Below are 16902 nucleotides of genomic sequence, written 5' to 3'. Positions count from 1 at the left end.
TTCAATTTAAACAACTGCTTTGACAAAAAGATCATCAGATTTTCTGCAAGAGATTTCATGCCCCAAATGAGGGCCATGGGATGAGGACACTCCGCAAAGAAAAGTTTAGTTGAACTCAACACATCTCAATTTCAGCCCGGAATTCCAAATCCCAGTAATTACCTCTGCCTATTTCCCCATCCTGCAGCACATTGTACAAATGGAAAAACAAATTTCCATCTCCCAGCTCAGAGTGCCCTCACTAATGGCCAAGAGGGAAAATAAGGATCAACCAACATTTGGGCAGCGCTTCAACGTCGAGGGCAAACAAGGAGAGAATCCAAAATGAGTGGAGAACCCAACTCCATCTTCCAGCCACTGGACTGAGGGACTCAAACCCCCCCAAAAAAAAAGGAAAGTAGACAGGGAAGTGTATCTGGTTGCCATGGAGACAGCACAATATGAAAGCAAGAGCTGATGGAACCTTTAGAGTTATTTAAATGCTTGTTATAACGTTATGCAAAAGAGCAGAGGAAAGAAAGCAGCGGGGTTAACGTGCCCAGAAGGAAAAGAGTCGTTGTGGGATAAGCAAAGTACCAACTGAGGAGGCAGAAATAGGGTTTGGTTACACGGAGCCCTTTGGAATAATGAGATAATTATGCCCTCTTAAATTAATGGGGAAATTTGTTGCGAGGAGCAGAGGAAGGAGGGAGAGGTCACTGGGCCGCAGGGTCGGGGTGAAATCATTTCTTGTCAAGAGTCCTCCCCCAGCACCTCATCTTCATCCCCTCAGCCCCAGCTGTTCCCAAGATCCAGGAAAATGGCTCAGGTGTGAGACTTGGTCCATACCAGTCTCACCGTGGTCCTTTGGCTTTGCATCATTTCCTCATTTCCATCTCCGCTTTTCCTTCCAGCAGCAGCTCTGCTCGGAGCACTGGGATGACTTGGGATGATCTGGCTCATACAGAAAGGCCAGGCAGGGATCTGGAGCCTCTGAAACTCAAATTTGGAACAAGAACCAGAGATTATCTCCCCCTGGACAAAAAACAAACCAGGAGAGCAAGTTCAGCACCCACAGATCCCCACCAGGTCACCCTGTGCCAAAATGTTCCCTCACAACAAGTGCTCTGCTCCCACCTCTCCTGTAGGGCCTGAAAGATTTATTATCCTTCCTATGAGGGAAAAAATGGGGGAAAAAAATGAGAGAACCTCTTCTTTCCTTGCAATTCCCCCAAACCTGGAGCAGGAATTCTCCAGCCCCTTCCCAGCTCCGGGCTGTGCTCCGGGGAGGCCGACGGGAATCAAGTAGAGTAAATCCCATTCCAGCCACACTCAGGCCTTTGGGCTCAGCTCCTTCCTGGAGCCGTTTGTCAAGTGCTTTTCATCTGAAACATGATTCGGGGATTCAATTACTTTATAAAGTCAATATTTTAGGTCACAGCTTATGCATCAACAAAGACATCTCATGGGATTAGAGCTGAGCGTGGTGGAGCTCTAAGTAATGTTCCCTGCGCTGCTCCAGCTGGAAAAGTCGATAAGATCGGTTTGTTTCCCCCACATTTCATTCTCAGAGGCTGCAAAAATGATTGTTCACTTCTGTAAATTTAAACCAGCAAGAAGGAGAAAAGGTTTCTGGCTTCGTTATTTCCAGAGAGGTAAAACAGGATTGCTCCGGCAGCTCCTCTCCATGTGCTCGGCAAAAGGCAGCCAAGGGGGGGATGAAAAACAACTCTTTATGCTCAAAAACAAAGTTAGCAAGGGAGAAATCTCAGGATGAGCTGGTCCCAAACACAGCCAGGCTGGAAAATGAGGGAAAAGTCTAGAGGAGCTTTGAAAGGAAGAATAGGAGAGGCAGAGGTGTCTGCCAGGTGTTTTGGATAGCAGAGAACTGGAGCTGGAGCTTCCCACCCTCTGCTCCAATATTCCACTCAGCAGGACAAATGTAATTATTCAGGGTTTTAATTAAAGGCTTCAGGAACAAAACTAAAGATTCCTCTCTCACTTGAGATGGAGGTGTCCCCCTCCTTATGATGAAGTACAGCTCAATACTAAATTAAATATTTCAAACTCTACTTTTTCCCCTGAAATCACCCAAACACTAAATTTAGAGTCTTTCTTTAACAGAAAGACTCTAAATTTTGATCTTTGCCAAGGCCACAGCACTTCCTAAATCTCTGCTGAAGTCAGAAAAGCATCAAGGAAAAAAAACCAGGATTAAAAGTTTACACAACTCAGATCTCCTTCCCAGAGAAACTTCCAAGGCCAGAAGTGTTTCCAGCAAAGAGCCCCTGCAGAAGCCCCCAGGTCCTCCTGGGGCACAGCAGAGCCACCAGGGATCTCCAGATGGTCCAGGAGCAAATTCCTCAGTCTGTAAAAGCATTCCTTGGATATCCGGGGATGGATTGCCAGGATGCAACACCAGGACCCACCCATGGTGATGAAGAAATGCTAAAAGGACTGTAAAACATTTTAGATGAAGTCAAAGCGGCTCAGACCTCTGCAAAAACCCCCACGAAAGAGCTCTACGCGCAAACCCAGCCCCAGGAGCTGTTCCTGCTCCACAGGAATCGGACCCCATCCCACGGGAATGAGCTGCCGCATTCCAGCAAAGGGAATCAGAGCCCTTGAGGTTGGAAAATCCCACCAGGATCGAGTCCAACCATTCCCCAAGGCCACTCCTGCCCTGCGTCCCCAAGTGCCACAGAGATTTTAAATCCCTGCAGGGATGGGGGCTCCACCACTGCCCTGGGCAGCTTTTCCATGAAGAAATGTTCCAAATATCCAACCCAAACATTCCCTGGCCCAGCCTAAGGCCGTTCCCTCTCCTCCTGTCCCTGTTCCCTGGCAGCAGAGCCCGACCCCCCCGGCTGTCCCCTCCTGCCAGGGACTTGTGCAGAGCCACAAGGGCCCCCTGAGCCTCCTTTGCTCCAGGCTCAGCCCCTTCCCAGCTCCCTCAGGAATTCTCCAGCCCCTTCCCAGCTCCCTCAGCAATTCTCCAGCCCCTTCCCAGCTCCCTCAGCAATTCTCCAGCCCCTTCCCAGCTCCCTCAGCAATTCTCCAGCCCCTTCCCAGCTCCCTCAGCAATTCTCCAGCCCCTTCCCAGCTCCCTCAGCCTCTCCTGGGGTTCCAGCCCCCTCCAAACCCTACTGGGCCAGCATTTCTGGATTTTGGCTACCAACCACCCCTCCTGTCCTGCCTTGGAGGTCAATGAGGAGGAAGAAGAGCGATGAAGGCGCCCTTCAACAAGAACCCATCGGGCATGATTAATTTGGGCTCATTAGGAAGGGAACAGGAGGGAATTTAATGGGATTAATGCAGCTTCGGGAAGGGCTAAAGCCCCTCCTGGAGCTGGGAATTGCTGTGGAAGCAGCCGAGTGTCCACAGCATCCCCAAAACTGCCCCAAACAGCCCAAAATCAGCCCCTGCAGGGATATTTTTGGGGTGGTTTTCAGAGCCCTTTTAGCAGCTCGTTATCTCCAAACGCTCAGGGAAGGCAGCTCAGTTGGCAGAGTTGGGAAAATTGGGATTTTTCCCCCCCTCCCTCGGTCTGACACTCTTTACCCATTGATAAGGGGTGATAAAGCCGCGAGAGCTTTCCAGGCATCTTCTGGCAAATGAGCCATAAAATAGGATCGTTTTAGGATTATCCCGAAATGGGAGAAACCTTCCAATTATGCCCGAAGAAAAATTAGAATATCCTAATGCTAATTATAGCATCCGTGGCTTGGATTTGTTTGATGAGGAGCTCGCTTCGGGTAAAATAAATACCAGCTTTGAAGGCAAGTCGGGGAAAAAGAGAAGGAAAATGAAAAATGGAAAACCTGGAGTGACCGAAAATCCAGGTGTGGGCGCACAACTGAATCCACCCATCCCACGCTTCCAGCCGGGATCAGCCTGGTCCAGAACCAGCAGCAGGTCCCACTAAATTCCCAAATTCCCTTCATCGCATCCCAGCTCCATCCCCACCCCGAAAGAGGAGCCCTTCCCTCTCTGCCGGTTTTGTGTCAGGATTTGTCCCATTTCGGGTGATTCTCCTGCCCTGCGGTGCCAGGGAAAAGATGGGAAAAGCCCAGGTGGGAAACAGGAGGAGGAGCTGGGAATTTAGAGAGGGTGAAAGGTCCTGCAGCCCCGGGTTAGGGGCCCCAGGAGTCAGAAGTGAGGGAATAAAGGCATCAGGATTTAATAACGGCCTTAATTCTCATTAAAAATAGGAAATATTTAATAATTAAACTTTTTTTTATATAAAATACCTTAATCTGGTTTTAGTAGCTGTTCAGGAGGAGACCCCACAGCACATCCCAGACCCAGACAGAGCCAGGCTGGGAATACCTGCATGGACACAGATTAATTACTCATCCATTCATCCCTGAATGTGTTCCTGAGACCATTTCCTCCCAGAAAAATCAGGGACAGGTTTGGGAGCCGCTCCTGCAATATTGACAGGAATTGACCTCAAGCCCTGAAGGGATTTCTGTGTCCAGCAATGAAGCAAAATAAATCTCACACCAATGGTTTGGGTTGGAAGGGACCTTAAAACCCATCTCATTCCGTGGGCAGGGACACCTTCCGCTGTCCCAGGCACCCAGGCACAAGGCAATTATCCCAAAACCACATTTGGGATATGGGAACAACCTTCAGGCAGCATCTGGATTAAGAAAACCAAAGGCTCAGCCCCGGAGCTGCAGTAAAAACCCCTTTATTCCTCCAAGGACGTTTCCATCCATGCACATTTCCAGGAGCACCTCCATCCCCACTCATCCATCCCATAACTCCAGTGCTGGCTCTTGGAGCAAATTCCATGAAAATTTTCCTCCTGGCTGTGAGAAAATGAAAAAAAAAAAATCCACTTCTGCCAAGGGTTCTGTTTTGCCTGACAGCCCTGCCCACAAACGGAGCTGGCCAAACCCAAAAGTGCAAATGGAACCGACAAGGAACGGTCCCAAAATGGGAAAGGATGAATATTCATTGGAATATTTTGGTTGCATCCCATCTATCTTTGTAACAGACATTTTGCTCATCCAGCTCTGGCTGGAGCTCTGACGAGTGACAGCAAGAAGAAGCCTAATTAGCATAAATGGTAATAATTAAGGATGCAAATGCGGTAGATGTCGCTCAGTAATTTAACCAGGAGTGGGCAAAGCAGCACCAGATCCCTGGTTCAAGGAAAACAACCCCAGCAAAGGGATTTGAGGAGGAAAAAAGCAGGGAATGAACAGAGTTGTTTTAAACAAGAGAAAAAAAACCCAACCCTAAAATTCAAGGAGTTCCAGGAAACTGTGAAAACAGGGAATAGGTTGGAGTTTATGGGATCTCGTAGCAAAAGAGGAGAAAGCAGGAGGAAATAATCCCTTGGGAAGGCTCAAAAAGGGGATATCCATGGTATATCCATAGGTATACCTAAATATAAATAATACTAATATAATAATAATACTAATATAAATAATAATAATACCTAAATATAACCCTAAATCCACAGGGATATCCACAAAAAGGCAGAATTCCCACACTGCCAACATCCCTGAACTCACTGGGATCTTCCCAGCAGGCAAATTCCTGGCTGAGCAACACAGGGAATTCAATTCTGCTAAAAAGGGCCCCAGGTTTTTCAGGATGTTGGAATGGAAAAATAGTTTGGGTTGGAAGGGACTTTAAAGGGATTTATTCCAAACCTATGGCCAGGGATAGGGACAATTCCCACTGGGATGAGGGGGTTTTCCATCCCTCCTGTTCATCCTTGATGTGGGGACAAGCTTAAACTGTAAAAACCTTTAAAATAAATATAAATATTAATATTAATTTTAATAAATAAAAAGAAAATATATAATATAGTAATATAATATAATATAATGCAATATAATATAATGCAATATAATGCAATATAATGCAATATAATGCAATATAATGCAATATAATGCAATATAATATAATATAATATAATATAATATAATATAATATAATATAATATACAACTAATAAATAATATATTGCTTATATATAAGAAAAATAATAAATAATATATAATTTATTTATAATAAACAATATATAAATAAAAAATAATTTTAAAAAAATTTAAATATTCAAGACCTCGAATTAAGATCACACAAAACCAGGTTGGAGCTTGATCCTGAGGATCGATGACCATCCCCAGATTATTTGCTGGAGAAAAAATTCCAAGCCTAAAATAAACAAATGGATGCAGAATCCTCCAGACCTGGGGAACCGCTTGGAAAATCAACCAAGATATTCCAGTTTCTCTTAAACTTGTGGCAAAGCCTGGAACTAAAGAGCAGAACCTTTTAAATGCACCCAGCCCTAAGGCCTTGTCCTAGAGAAGCAATTCCCACACCACAGAAGCGCTCCTGTTTTGGATTTTTGGAAGGATTTTCACCCCATTTCTCACACCAAAAATGTTTTTTTGGGGATGCCCCGAGAGCACAGACCACGGGTTTTTAATGTGGGTTGGATTTTATGGCTCAGCTCCCACGTGAACACTCCTCAGTGTCCAGGATTTCATTGGGACCATATTCCTAATTAATTAATTTACCAGAGTTCACCATCCCATAATATGGAATTATCAGCATCCCGCTTTTTCCAAGGGCTGGGAAAATCCAGAGCAGGGAAACATCAGTGGCTGTGCCCAGGAGCAAAACCCCAAACAGCAGCAGGGGGTGACGTGCTTTGGGAGTGGGCTGAGGAAGAGGAAGAAAAGTTTGTGGAATTAGAGGTGGGAAATGGATTTTTGGTGTTTTCCAGAATTCCCAGTGGAATTCCCAGTTGGAAAATCATGGAATTCCACACTGGGTTGGGTTAAAAGGGATTTTGAAGCTCAGCCAGTTCCACCTTTCCCTGTCCCAGGCTGCTCCAAGCCCCGTCCAGCCTGGCCTTGGACACTTCCAGGGATCCAGGGGCAGCCCCAGCATCTCTGGGAATTCTATTCCAGGGCCTCCCCACCCTCACAGGAAGGAATTCTTTCCCATTATCCCATCTAAACCTGTTCTCTGTCAGTTTGGATCCATTCCTCTTCATCCTGTCCTTCCATCCCTCCAAATCCTCCCTCCCCAGTTTTTCTGTAGCTCTCTCAGGCCATTCCAAAGTTTCTCTCCAGGTGAACATTCCCAGTTTTCCCAGCCTTTCCTCCCAGCAGAGCTGCTCCATCCCTTGGATCCCGGTGCTGTCTCTGGACTCGCTCCAGCAGCTCCACATCCTCCCTGTGCTGGAAGCAGGAAAAGCCAAGGGAAAACCTTGAATTTCCAAAGGGAACCTTTCCATGGGAAGCTCCATCCCTGGAAAATCCAGGTGCAGCTGCAAACCGCACGGATCCAGGAACAGGGAGGGCTCAGCACATCCCTGAAAAGTTTGTTCCACTGGGAAAAATCCTCTGCAGCTTTCTTGGGATCCCATCCGCTCTGGAATTTTATCCAGCTGGGAGAAACCCCCCTCCAGTCCGCATTATCCCTTAAACGCCGTTCCAAGCGGGAATGGTTCAGGATGACAGCCGGAATGAAACATTCCCAGGACACGGGGTTTTTCCAAAGGAACCGCATCCCGCTGTAAATCACCGGGAAATGTGAACAAACAGCTCCATCTACTGATCCCTGTCCTCCCAAAATCCCAAAACCCCCCAATCCGGGGGGATTCAGCATCCAGCAGGGTTTTTATCACAATCCCATGGGATGGGGGAGAAAACCGGGAAGGGGGAAAAGTGGGAGGTAAAGGCACTTTAATAGGGAAAGGAAAAACAAGGATTTCATTCCCCCTCTCCCACAAATCGAAATCCCCACGCCTGCTTTAGAATGAAAATTGACTTTATCCCAGCCCAAACCACACTTTCTCCACCTTTTAATCCGGATTATTTCTGCTGAGCTCAGGTCCCACCCTATCCAAGACATCCTGATTTATTCCCACCACCTTTCCCACCCTTGGATGGAGCACACACAGAATCCCCTCACCCTGTGGATGATCCCAAAAAAATGTTTTAAATTTAAATTTAAATAAATAAAATTTAATTTAGATAGAAATAGAAATAGAAATAATTTTAAATTTAAATAAATTCAATAAAATATTTTAACTTTAAATTTAAATTAATAAAATTAAATAAATATAAATATAAATATAAATATAAATATAAATATAAATATAAATATAAATATAAATATAAATATAAATATAAATTGTAATAATAATAGTAAATTTTAAAATTTAAATAGATTCAATTAAATGTTTTAAATTTTGGAAACACAGCACGAATTCTGTGAGTAAATTCATGTCTGGAAGAGAAGGGGCATTTCAATCTTGGGTTTTAAAAGGGAGAAATAAAGAAAGAATTCTTCCTTTTCTGCTGTGGTGGGTGAATTAAATCCCTCCAAATGCTGCCAAAGCATCAAGACCGGCCCTGAACAATCAGAACAATGCCCCACCTGTCTGCTGAGCTGGAACTTTTCAAGGCAGAGCTTTTTCCCAGCAAATTGTTGGATATTCCTGCTCCAGCAGCAGAGAGAGGGAGTTTGGATGAAATGGCTGCAATCCAAGGAAACAGTGAAATAAGGAGAGAAAAGCAGCTGGTTCTACAAGAAGGGATATCAGGATTGAAAGCACGATGGGGACTTGGCTGGGATCATCCAGATGTTCCTGCTGTTCCCTGGAGCAGCTGGAGAGGGATGGACAAACAGGGAAAACTGGGATTTTATACACAGGAGAGCAGGAAATGCGGCTTGGAGTCACCTGGGACAGTGGGAGGTGTCCCTGTCCAGGGTAGGGGGGAATGGGGTGGGATTTAAGGTCCTTCCCAAGCCAAGCCAAAATTCCGTGATTCAGAGGGAATGAAGCATCCCAGGCTCTGTGGAGAGTACGACCCACACTGATGCAAAATCCCTGGAGGAGATCCTGGCCATTTAACCCCAAAAATTCCCGAGGACAAACCCCTAATCCCAGAGGTGGGGAAGCACCAGGTCCCTGCTGGAGGTCTCCATTCCCAAAGAACCCTTGAGAAGGAGCATTCCCCATTTTCTGCTGCCATTTCCATGTCTGAGCTCATCCCTCTCACAGCTTGGAGCTGCAAAACCTGAAAAACTTGGGATTTTCTCTCTTCCTGGTAGTCTCTGAGGTTCTGGGAATTTTTGCTGCCCAGGAAGGGCTTTGCTCACTCTTCATCCTTTAAATGTCCTTTAAAGGTCTCCATCCTCTGCCCAGCCAACTGTCCTCAGAAAAATTGGGAATTTAACAGCTCTGCTGGGCCCTGCCCCTCCGGCAAGCAGGGAATCAGCAGCAAGGCTGAGAGTGAAGTGAAAACTCAGCAATTGTTTCATTTTCCAAGGAATCCAAGCTGGAAAACTTTTGGATCATTTCCCAAAGGGAGAGCAAACATCTGTTCACAGTCGGCTCCTGGATTTGGGAAAAGTGGGAGAGCCCCCGGAGCGCTGATCCCTGCAGACAAACCCTGCCCTGACCACAGGGACACCTCAAACACGGCTGAAACCCCCAAGGACATCGGGAACCTCATGTCTTGAGCTTAGGAATTTCCATGGGAATGGCCCCTTTTGTTTCTCCATGGAAATCACTGGAAAAACCGGCCTAGACCCATTGTGGCTTTAAGCCAAAGCTCAGCTCTGACATTCCCACTTTTACACCATTTGCATGGAAAATGGAATTATCCATTATCCATTTTGGACATTGGAATGTCCTAAACCGCCTAGAAAGAAAGGTTGGATCCCTGACAAAGCCTCTCCTGGTCTCTGAAGGTCCAAAAGAATTGATCCACGTGAAATCCAAGCCCCAGTTCCCAATTTTGAGGGTTCAGATCCCAAGCCAAGCCCCAAAGCACGACCAGGAGCTCCCAGCCACGCCTGGAAACAGCCCCCACACATCAGCTGGGAGGGAAAAGTGGGATTTGAACCTGTGCCAACAAGGAGGTTAAAGCTGAGGGAACTTTTATCACATAAATAAATAAACAAACACATGTCCAGGTGAGTGTTTTCCTCCCAGGCACATTCCAAGGATGGCCAAAATCTCAGGAAATGAGTCCTGGGGTGACTTTGTTTCCTCCCAGCCTGGACAGAGCTGTCCAAAGTGTCCTGCCCTCACCAGGTAAGTTGAATTCCTTTAAAATAAATCCAAATTCCAGGCTTTTTTTTTATTTTATTTTTTGGCTTTGATGAGTGGGTTTTCCTCTCTGCAGAGGCAAACCCAGTAAATAAAAGTCCGTGGCAGCAGGAGCTGGATGGCTGCAACTGGAAAGGTCTTGGAGCGTCTGAAGGGAAGGGAATGGATTGATTTATGATTTTAACAAGGCTGGCTGGGCAGGGAGTCGTGCCTAGATGGTTTGAAAGGCAGGAGGAGATATTAATCAAAATTAAGGCTGCTCTAAGCCGCTCTCCAAGCCACTGGGCCGGGTCCTGCCTAATTGATTCCAGGCCTAAAGCAGAGACAGGCTGGAATGAGGGGCTCGGCTTTAGTGCCAGATGGGGAAGCAGAGGCTTGGAACAAGGGGAGTAATGAGGAATAACTGGGATCACTTGGAGGGGCTGTGCTCCCGTCCCCTCGGATTAGTCCGTGTGGGAATGATGGATGGGAACACGGGATGAGGAGCAGCGGTGACATTTCTGGAATCACGCCCTGCCAAAGGTCAGCTGGGCTTGGACTGGGAGCTCCAGCGCTGGAAAATTGTGGTTTGGGCCCTAGGCTGGCTTTTCAACCTGGATTGAGCTGGAAAAGCCGTGCTGGCCCAGCGAGCTGCTGCCTCATTCCTGCAGGAATTGTCATTCCAAGGGAAAACTCCTTCACGAGGCTCTGCAGGGGGTGCTGATGGGGATTCCTCCTACCTGGGTGAGGTTACAGAAGAGTTTTTGTGGGAAAAGACACCAAGATCACCAGGTCCAAGCTGTGCCTGATCCCCACCTGGGTTTTTAGGGATCTCTGGATATTCCCTGAGTCCAGCAGGGTCTCACACGAAGCAGAGATGCCAAACCCACCTCCCACAGCCTGCACTTGGAATGGGGCAAATATTGCAGGAGGTTTCCATGCAAATCTCCACAACTTTTCTTATGGAATCCATAGTTTTCATATGGAAAATGTGAGGAGGGGCTGAGAGAGCTGGGAAGGGGCTGGAGAATTGCTGAGGGAGCTGGGAAGGGGCTGGAGAATTGCTGAGGGAGCTGGGAAGGGGCTGAGCCTGGAGCAAAGGAGGCTCAGGGGGCCCTTGTGGCTCTGCACAAGTCCCTGGCAGGAGGGGACAGCCGGGGGGGTCGGGCTCTGCTGCCAGGGAACAGGGACAGGAGGAGAGGGAACGGCCTCAGGCTGGGCCAGGGGAGGCTCAGGGTGGATATTGGGAAGATTTCTTCATTGAAAGGGTTGTCCGGGCCTGGCACAGCTGCCCAGGGCAGGGGTGGATCCCCATCCCTGGCTGGACCTCTAAGATCAAGTCCAACCATTCCCTGAACCTTGTCCCTAAGTGCTGCATCCACAGGGATTTTGGATCCCTCCAGGAATGGGAACTCCACCCCTGCCTGTTCATTCCAGAGTGGTTTGGGTTGGGAGGATCTCAGATCCCACCTCAATTCCGTCCCTCCCATGGCAGGGACAGCTCCCACTGCCCCAGGCTGCTCCAGCCCCAATGCCCAGCCTGGCCTTGGGCACTGCCAGGGCTCCAGGGGCAGCCACAGGATCCATCCCAACCTCTCTTCATCCTCCCAGCCAGCAATTCCCAATTCCCAGTATCCCATCTAAACCAACTCTCTCTGAGATTAAAGGTGTAAATACTCAGAGTTGGAATACATTCAAGCTGGAATGACAATTCCAGCATTACCCATTGCAATGTTTATTGCCCAATATACCACGGCAATCCTGCGAGCGGGAACAGCACCAATTTGATTTTTAAGTTTGTTTAAAGCAGTTTTACCACAAAACAAGTAAACATTTATAACTGAATAAATACTTTTCCGTTCAGTCAAGGAACATTCAGTGGCTGTTGGCATAAATATTCAGTTATGGAAATGATTGGATCGAAATAGATTTTTCCATGCCATAAATAAACATTGTCTGCAAGGAACACATTCCCGACAAGAGGCGTGAATGAGAGCCACTGGTGCCTCATGCCAGCCCTTGGGAATGTTTTATTTAGAAGCACTTCTGCTCACCACACAGCCTGATCCCATCTGCCTGGATTTTCCTGGATGTTGGAGCAGAATCATGGTGGAAAATCACAGAATCAAGATGGAAAAAATCTTCGGGATCATCAAGTCCAAGCTGTGCCCCATCCCCAGCTCAGTGCACTGAGTGCCACATCCAGGAATTCCTTGGACACCTCCAGGAATGGGCACTCCAAACCCCCCTGGGCAGCCAATTCCAAGGCCTGACCACCTTTCCCATGGAAAAAAATTTCCTGAAAAATTTCCCTGTGCCCAGGGACTCCTCCTGGGATGGGGAAAGTTTAGCAAAGGATTGTGCTAAAGGAATAAATCAAATTATAAAGCGGGAGTTTGGGATATGTGAACATCGCTGCAATTCCAGCCTGGAGCTGGAAATCAGCAGGGAGAAATCCAGGGAATTTACCGAAATCCAAGGGATTTACCCCAATCTCTGGTGCTGGGTGCAGGAGCAATGCTTCCCTGGAGCGCAGCACAGCTTTTGGTCCCACAAAGTGACCCCAAATGTCCCTGACTGAGATTGACTCTCCTAAAATGAATTTATGGATAAAAGCCCTCAGGTCAGGAATATCCACGGTGCCAGCGAGGATGAGGAGATCTCAGCATGGAAGAAGCAGGAGAAAATCAGGGATAAGCAACACCTGCCTGGTCCGGGTGGGATTTTAAACTTTCTCCCCAAAATGACAGCATGGGAAGGGAAAGGGGAAAGGAAAAGGGAGAGGAGAGGAAGCAAATGGAATTTTGCTTCCAGTGTCACAGACTCAAGTGGGAGCAAGGAGAGCTCTGCACTGCTCCAGTCCTGCTGTCCAGCAGCAAGGATGCAAAATATTGGGATTTTCCAAATGAAAGCAAGGACAGGGACTCTGCAGGACAAATTCCTGCATGCTCCAGCTTGAGGAGGGAAGCTGGGATTCATGGACTCAGCAAGAAGGAACTGCAGGCTGACGGTGCCATCTAGCTGCTGCTCCTGGAGAAGGAATGCCACGCTCCCCTGGCAGTGGGAGCCATTCCCTGTGTCCTGTCCCTCCATCCCGTGTCCCCAGTCCCTCTCCAGCTCTCCTGGAGCCCCTTCAGGCCCTGCCAGGGGCTCTGAGCTCTCCCTGGATCCTTCCCTTCTCCAGGTGAACATTCCCAGCTCTCCCAGCCTGGTTCCAGCCCTCACCCTCCTGTCCCCTTCACATTTTCCCTGCTTTTTATCACCAAGGTACTTTGGAAGCATTTTTGTCACCCTCGATGGCCTTGACCACACTTAATTCTCTCAGGGCTTTGTCCTTCCCAATTCCTGTGTGCTTGGATAAATTCCCTGTATCCTCTCAGGCTGCCTGGCCCTACTCCCACCCTCTGGAGGTTTTCTTCCTTTCCACATTTGGGTTTGTCCCTTTCCCTCCAGCCTGGCTCTGGAATGCTGGACAGCCCTAAAATCAGCATCCTTCCAAGCATCACCTGCAGCCTCCAAACCTCCCCAGGGGTAGCTTGATCCCTGCAGGAATTGGGGAATGACAAACCAGGAATACGCAGCTGAAAGCTTCTCCCAGTGTCTGGGGAATTCCTGATCCAGGCGATTGGGAGCCGCCTGGGAGAAGGGAAAGAGCCCAGCCTGGTCCCACAAACAGGAGGGACAGCAGAGCACAGCAATTCCCAGCAGGAATGGGAATTCTGCTTTCCCACAGAGCACTCTCAGCTTCCTTTTCCAGCCTCGGGATGAGCTGAGAAGCCAAAGGTTTCCCCAAAGCCTTTGGAATTCCTCCTGGAGCCTGTGACAAGCAGAAGTTTGATCTGGTGCACAATCCAATGCCATTTAGTGGGGTTTCAGCAGTGCAAATCCCTGATAAACTCCACTCCTGCAGCTGGAAGTCCCCTTTCCCAAAGCCAAGGCATCACTTTCCCTGGCTCTGAGCAGGACATTTCCTTAAAGGAAAACATTAATGAGTTGTTCATTACTAATGCAAAGTCCTTGAAGTGGATTTTGATTTCACCTGTTCTTTAGGGGAATCAGCAGCTCTTTATAAATCACTTTGCATCCAAATAAAGTTCCAGCTTCACATCCCTGAACCTCCAGAGAGTGGAGCCACCAGAAACAGAATGTGATTTGCACACTGAGCTCAGGAAAATTCAAGGTTTTGGTAGCTCATCTTTGTTGTATATTGGGCAATAAATACCTGGCTAAGGCAGCAATGAGGTAAAAAGGAATTACAGCTTGTCCTACACCACTTTCTCCTCAGGCTTAAAAGATGGGAGCAAAAGAACAGGGAAAAGGCAATTGGAATTTTGTAGTTGCACAAAATTAGGTGCCAACAGAGGTATTTGAATGTTTACATGGTAATTTAAAAACTTAATTCAGCTTTGGTTTCAATAGGGATTTGCTTTGCAATCGCCATCCCCAGCTATTTGTTTCATTTTTGTTTTCCATTATGAGGAAATAATTGTTCTGGCAGAGATTTAGGGCCCAGATCCTCAGGGCAGCACAGGGAAAATGATCCCAAATCCTTTTTACCATCAGGAAGAAGCTTTGTTCAGGAAACAGGGACAAATATCTGCAATTCCCTGCCTGGCTTGAACAGCTCTTGCAGCTCTGAAAATCCAAAAAATTCCAAAGCTGCTGCCATTTCCAAGGTTCTCAGTGGCACCCAGCATGGGAGCATCCTCCTGCGTCCAAGATGATGGGAAAAACATGGATTTGCCACTGGGAAGTGCCTCAAGCACCTCTGAGAGGCAGCAGGAGGAAAGCTGGACACAGCAGTGGGAACTGCAGAGATCTTCCCATCACATTTTGCATCCTCACCAATTTTGCATTTCTCTGAAATTTTATACCTCAGTTAAACACCCCCCCACCCCACCAGAAACTCAAGTATTTTGGTTAAAAAGGCAATGAGTTTGCTGGTTTTGGAGAACCACACTGAAGCCAAGCAAACACATCCCATAGGATTCCCCTCCCTGAGTACATCAACAAAAACCAGGCAGGAAAAATCCCAAAACCACCACCACAGCAGGTGAATATTTTTTTATTTTTTAGCATAGAACCTTCACACTGAAGAGCTGTCTAGTAAGAACCAGGATTTAAATATTTCTCACCCAAAATGAGAGGCCAAAACACCTCCTGGTGAAGAAAGCCAACCCTTCCCCAGGTGATGCCAAACACAGATGGATTTAGGAGGTGGAAGGAGTTGCTTCCTCACCACCTAGTGCAAGGTGTCCCTGCCCAGGGCAGGGGACTAGAATTTGATGGATTTTAAGGTCCTTTCCAACCCAAACCATTCCAAATTCCATGATAATCCCAAAGCCCTTCAGCTTTTGCTATGGGCACACCTGGATTTTCTGCCATTCCCTCCTCACCTCACTGATTTCATAACCAAAATAAATAAACAAAAAGGGACAATACAAAGGCTCCTGGGGATTCCCAAGGGATCTGCAGAAGGAGAAGAATCAGCATTTGGCATCCCAGATGTGATGAAGAGCATTTACCTTGTCAGTCCCCTCAGAGCGACAGCAGAACAGCACCCAGACACTTGTACCCCCCTCTAAAGGACTCAGGAAGTTTAATTCCAGACCTCTGGCATTTAAGTGTGTCTTTAATTGACTCACTTCAGAGAAGCTGTGGCTGCCCTTGGATCTCTGGAAGTGTCCAAGGCCAGGTTGGTCAGGGCTTGGAGCAGCCTGGGAAGCCGAGCACAGTAGGGCAGCCCACACAAGAACCCCCACAGCCGCTAAAACCTGTACAGAAGGGAAGCACGCACGGATCAGCTGGGTTAGGAGACCATTTATTAAATAAGGCCGAGCCAAGACACTGCAGATGCGTCAGGGAGGTCCTGAGACGCCCCGGGAGCTCCTGGCGGTCGCCTCATCCTCCCGGCGCTCAGTCCAGCTGCAAGAGAGCAAAGAGAAGGGGGGAGTCAGCAGGAATCTGCACCCCCGAGCCCCATCCCGCTGCAGCGAGGCTCACCTTGATGAACCCGATGTCCTTGGCGTACTGGCGGAAGCACTGCCGGCACATGTTGAGCCCGTACTTGCGGATGAGGCCGTGGCGGTTGGAGCACACGCGGCTGTGAGGGGAACAGAGAGAGGCGGGTGAGGGCGGGGAATGGCGCCGGGGAGGAGGGTGGGAATGGGACAGGAAAAGAAGCGAGGCGGGCGAAGAGGGAGAGACAGCAGCTATGACCCGGGGAGCGCGAGGAGTAGCACTGACCAAGAGCGTGAACCCTGCCCGAACTTCCTGGGGTGGCTCCAGTAGAGCTGCTGGTGGCCCATGGCTGCGCGGTGCCGAGAGAAAGATGGCGGCGACCGCCTGCCCTTATACCCCTCACGGCGCCTCCCGGCGTGCACCGCGCGACGCGCGCTTCCCGCCCTGCAACGTCACGGCCGCCAGCGCTGCGGGGAGCTCTCCCCCGCCCCTCCGTGACGTCACACCGCGGGGCGGTGCCGCTCCGCCCGCCCCGTGACGTCAGCGCTGTGGAAGCTCGTATTGCCGGCGGAGCGGGCAGGCAGCGCCGGGCGCGGTGGCGCGCGCCTGTAGTCCCAGCTGCCGGGGAGGCTGAGCCCGACGGATCGCTTGAGCCCAGGAGTTCTGGGCTGCCGTGCGCTGTGCCGAGCGGGCGTCCAAGCTAAGGCCGCCATCAATATGGTGACCCGCGGGGAGCTGCGGGACACCAGGTTGACTAAGGAGGGGTGAACCGGCCCAGGTCGGAGACGGAGCAGGTCAAAGCTCCCGTGGCGGTCAGTAGCGGGATCGCGCCTGTGAATAGCCACGCCAGCGTAGCCTGGGCAACACAGAGACACGCGGGCTCCC

At 48.7% G+C, this 16902-nt stretch overlaps 1 protein-coding gene and 1 non-coding gene across 2 annotated transcripts; one reads left to right on the top strand and one right to left on the bottom strand.

The window, feature by feature from the left end:
* Positions 1–15861: 15861 nt before the first annotated feature.
* On the bottom strand, positions 15862–16459 carry RPS29 (ribosomal protein S29). The gene is made up of 3 exons (XM_023927220.2): positions 16303–16459; positions 16060–16159; positions 15862–15981 (listed from the first exon to the last, which is right to left on the bottom strand). Exons 1-3 carry the CDS (start codon positions 16362–16364, stop codon positions 15973–15975), a joined length of 171 nt encoding a protein of 56 aa, XP_023782988.1. The 5' UTR covers positions 16365–16459; the 3' UTR covers positions 15862–15972.
* A 143-nt stretch (positions 16460–16602) lies between these two features.
* LOC147652805 (signal recognition particle RNA) lies at positions 16603–16902 on the top strand. Its single transcript, XR_015288808.1, has one exon.

The sequence above is a fragment of the Cyanistes caeruleus genome, chromosome 6 (assembly GCF_971803275.1).
Source record: "Cyanistes caeruleus chromosome 6, bCyaCae1.hap1.1, whole genome shotgun sequence".
Lineage (NCBI taxonomy): Eukaryota > Metazoa > Chordata > Aves > Passeriformes > Paridae > Cyanistes > Cyanistes caeruleus.
The sequence above is the reverse complement of the archived record's forward strand: the minus strand, read 5'-3'. Positions and strand labels throughout refer to the sequence as shown.

Bases quoted from the DNA above. Each gene is read 5' to 3' on its own strand.
- RPS29 (XM_023927220.2), bottom strand. From the start codon at position 16,364: ATGGGCCACCAGCAGCTCTACTGGAGCCACCCCAGGAAGTTCGGGCAG. The intron at 16,160-16,302 runs GTCAGTGCTACT...TTCCCCTCACAG, and splicing joins GGGCAGGGTTCACGCTCTTG to CCGCGTGTGCTCCAACCGCC.